The sequence below is a fragment of the Cebus imitator genome, unplaced genomic scaffold (assembly GCF_001604975.1).
Source record: "Cebus imitator isolate Cc_AM_T3 unplaced genomic scaffold, Cebus_imitator-1.0 Scaffold14, whole genome shotgun sequence".
Classification (NCBI taxonomy): domain Eukaryota; kingdom Metazoa; phylum Chordata; class Mammalia; order Primates; family Cebidae; genus Cebus; species Cebus imitator.
In genome coordinates this window covers 8,476,968-8,478,844 of record NW_016107329.1, presented here as the reverse complement: position 1 = coordinate 8,478,844, position 1,877 = coordinate 8,476,968, and the positions used below count along the sequence as shown (strand labels likewise).

Genomic DNA, 1,877 nt, shown 5'->3' with positions numbered 1-1,877 from the left:
CCCTCCCTCCCTCCCTCCCTCCCCCCTCCTCGATTTCTGTCTCAAGGGTTCACGCTGTTGGTCCAGTGTTGTATCAGCAAGGGACTGTGGGTGCCAGTATTGAGAGCATCACAGCCCAGGGACCCTTGTGCATATCTAACCCCGAATGTTTGGCTTTATTCTCTTCCATTAGGACTTCCGGGACCCATGGGGCCTCCAGGGCTTCCTGGGATTGATGGAATAAAAGGTGACAAAGGACACCCAGGCTGGCCAGGAGCACCCGGTGTTCCAGGGCCCAAGGGAGACCCTGGATTCCAGGGCATGCCTGTGAGTTACTGATTTGTAGATTACTTTTTTAAAGGAGACTATTCTGACCACAAGTATTCATATGTGTCTATGTGTGTGCGTATTGTGTGTATGTGTATATATGTGTGTGTGTTATACTCCCACGTCCCCTCTAAATCAGTTCTTTCTTTCTTGCCAGTAACCCACATTTTTATTGGCATCAGAGTAGGAAACTATTGTAACATTTTTTACAATCCAGTTTTCCAAGAACCATTAAGAGGAAAATGTTATACTGCTGGAAATTATGGCTCAATGCCTACATTTAATACCTATTTACAAACTCAACATAAAAAGCGAGCCAGTGTCGTTTTGCAAAGAACAATTCTGTAAAGTGAGCCCAGCCATCTCTTAGGATTGGCAGGACTGGGAATTGCAGTTGGAACAGTTCAAGTCTTGGAAGATGATAACCAGCCATAGCCAGCACGTCCCAGCTCGCTTTACTGACCTTATCCAGACACAGAGTCTCAGCGGTGACTTAGACAAGCGTTCGAAGGAGCACATCTCAGGGTGCAATAAGTGACCAGCAGCTGTGCTGTGTGCATGCGTCTGTGTGTGATTTAACTTTGGTCCTTTGCTGTACTTGAATATATAGCCCTTCTTAGCGGTGGTCATAGATTTTTCGTTGCTTTTCAGCTTAACCACATCCATGGCTAAAGGACTCTGTTTACGTGGCTTGCTCATTCAGATAGCTGGGTTAGCGAAGCTTTTTATTCTCTGTGCCTGTCTCTCTGTTTCCCCTCTCTGTCTCTATCTGTCTGTCTGCCTCTCTCTCTCTAACATACATTAGGAGAAAGAGAGTGTGTCAGGGGAGATTGGGAACAGGAGAGATTTGACACAGACCTCTGCAGTGATCTGGAGTCAGCAGCAGTTTTCTGTTCGTCACGCGTTCTCCCTTAGAGGGCAACGGGGACTGCTCCTCAGCAGCAGAGACTTGGCTTAGAGTCATCAGACTCCCTTCCCAAGGATGGCACAGAATAACTAAGCTTGCTAGGTGCACAGTACGTGGTGCCGACTTACTTCGGAATCAGGAAGTTATGAAGTGCTTGTGAATAACGGCACAGAACTGGCTCTAAGGAGTGCAATAGGCATGTCCACCCACTCCCTGTCCTCGAAGCTGTGTGTGTGTTTCCACAGTACAGTGAATGGTATGCGAATGTATTTTGGGGTTTCTATTGCTATATTGCAGTTTTCCAGGAATGGAAGTGATGATAATTTGTCAAGTATTCATGTATTCCCATGTTTATTCCTCAGTAACATAGAAATATACCCCATTCCCGGCCAGGTGTGCTGGCTCATGCTTGTAATCCTAGCACTTTGGGAGGCTGAAGTGGGAGGATCACCTGAGGTCAGGAGTTGGAGACCAGCCTGGCCAACATGGCAAAACTCTGTCTCTACTAAAAATACAAAAATTAGCATGGTGGTGCATGCCTGTAATCTCAGCCACTTGGAAGGCTGAAGCAGGAGAATTGCTTGACCCCAGGAGTCAGAGATTGCAGTGAGCCGAGATGGTACCACTGCACGCCAGCCTGGGTGATAAAGCGGGACTCTGTCTC

At 47.3% G+C, this 1,877-nt stretch overlaps 1 protein-coding gene across 1 annotated transcript in view; it reads left to right on the top strand.

The window, feature by feature from the left end:
- The window catches only part of COL4A1 (collagen type IV alpha 1 chain), a 149,647-nt gene that overhangs the window by 130,603 nt on the left and 17,167 nt on the right, over positions 1-1,877 (top strand). Inside the window, exon 44 of the mRNA XM_017501855.2 lies at positions 173-306. Coding sequence (XP_017357344.1) covers positions 173-306 — 134 coding nt within the window. The remainder of the gene's footprint in view (positions 1-172; positions 307-1,877) is intronic.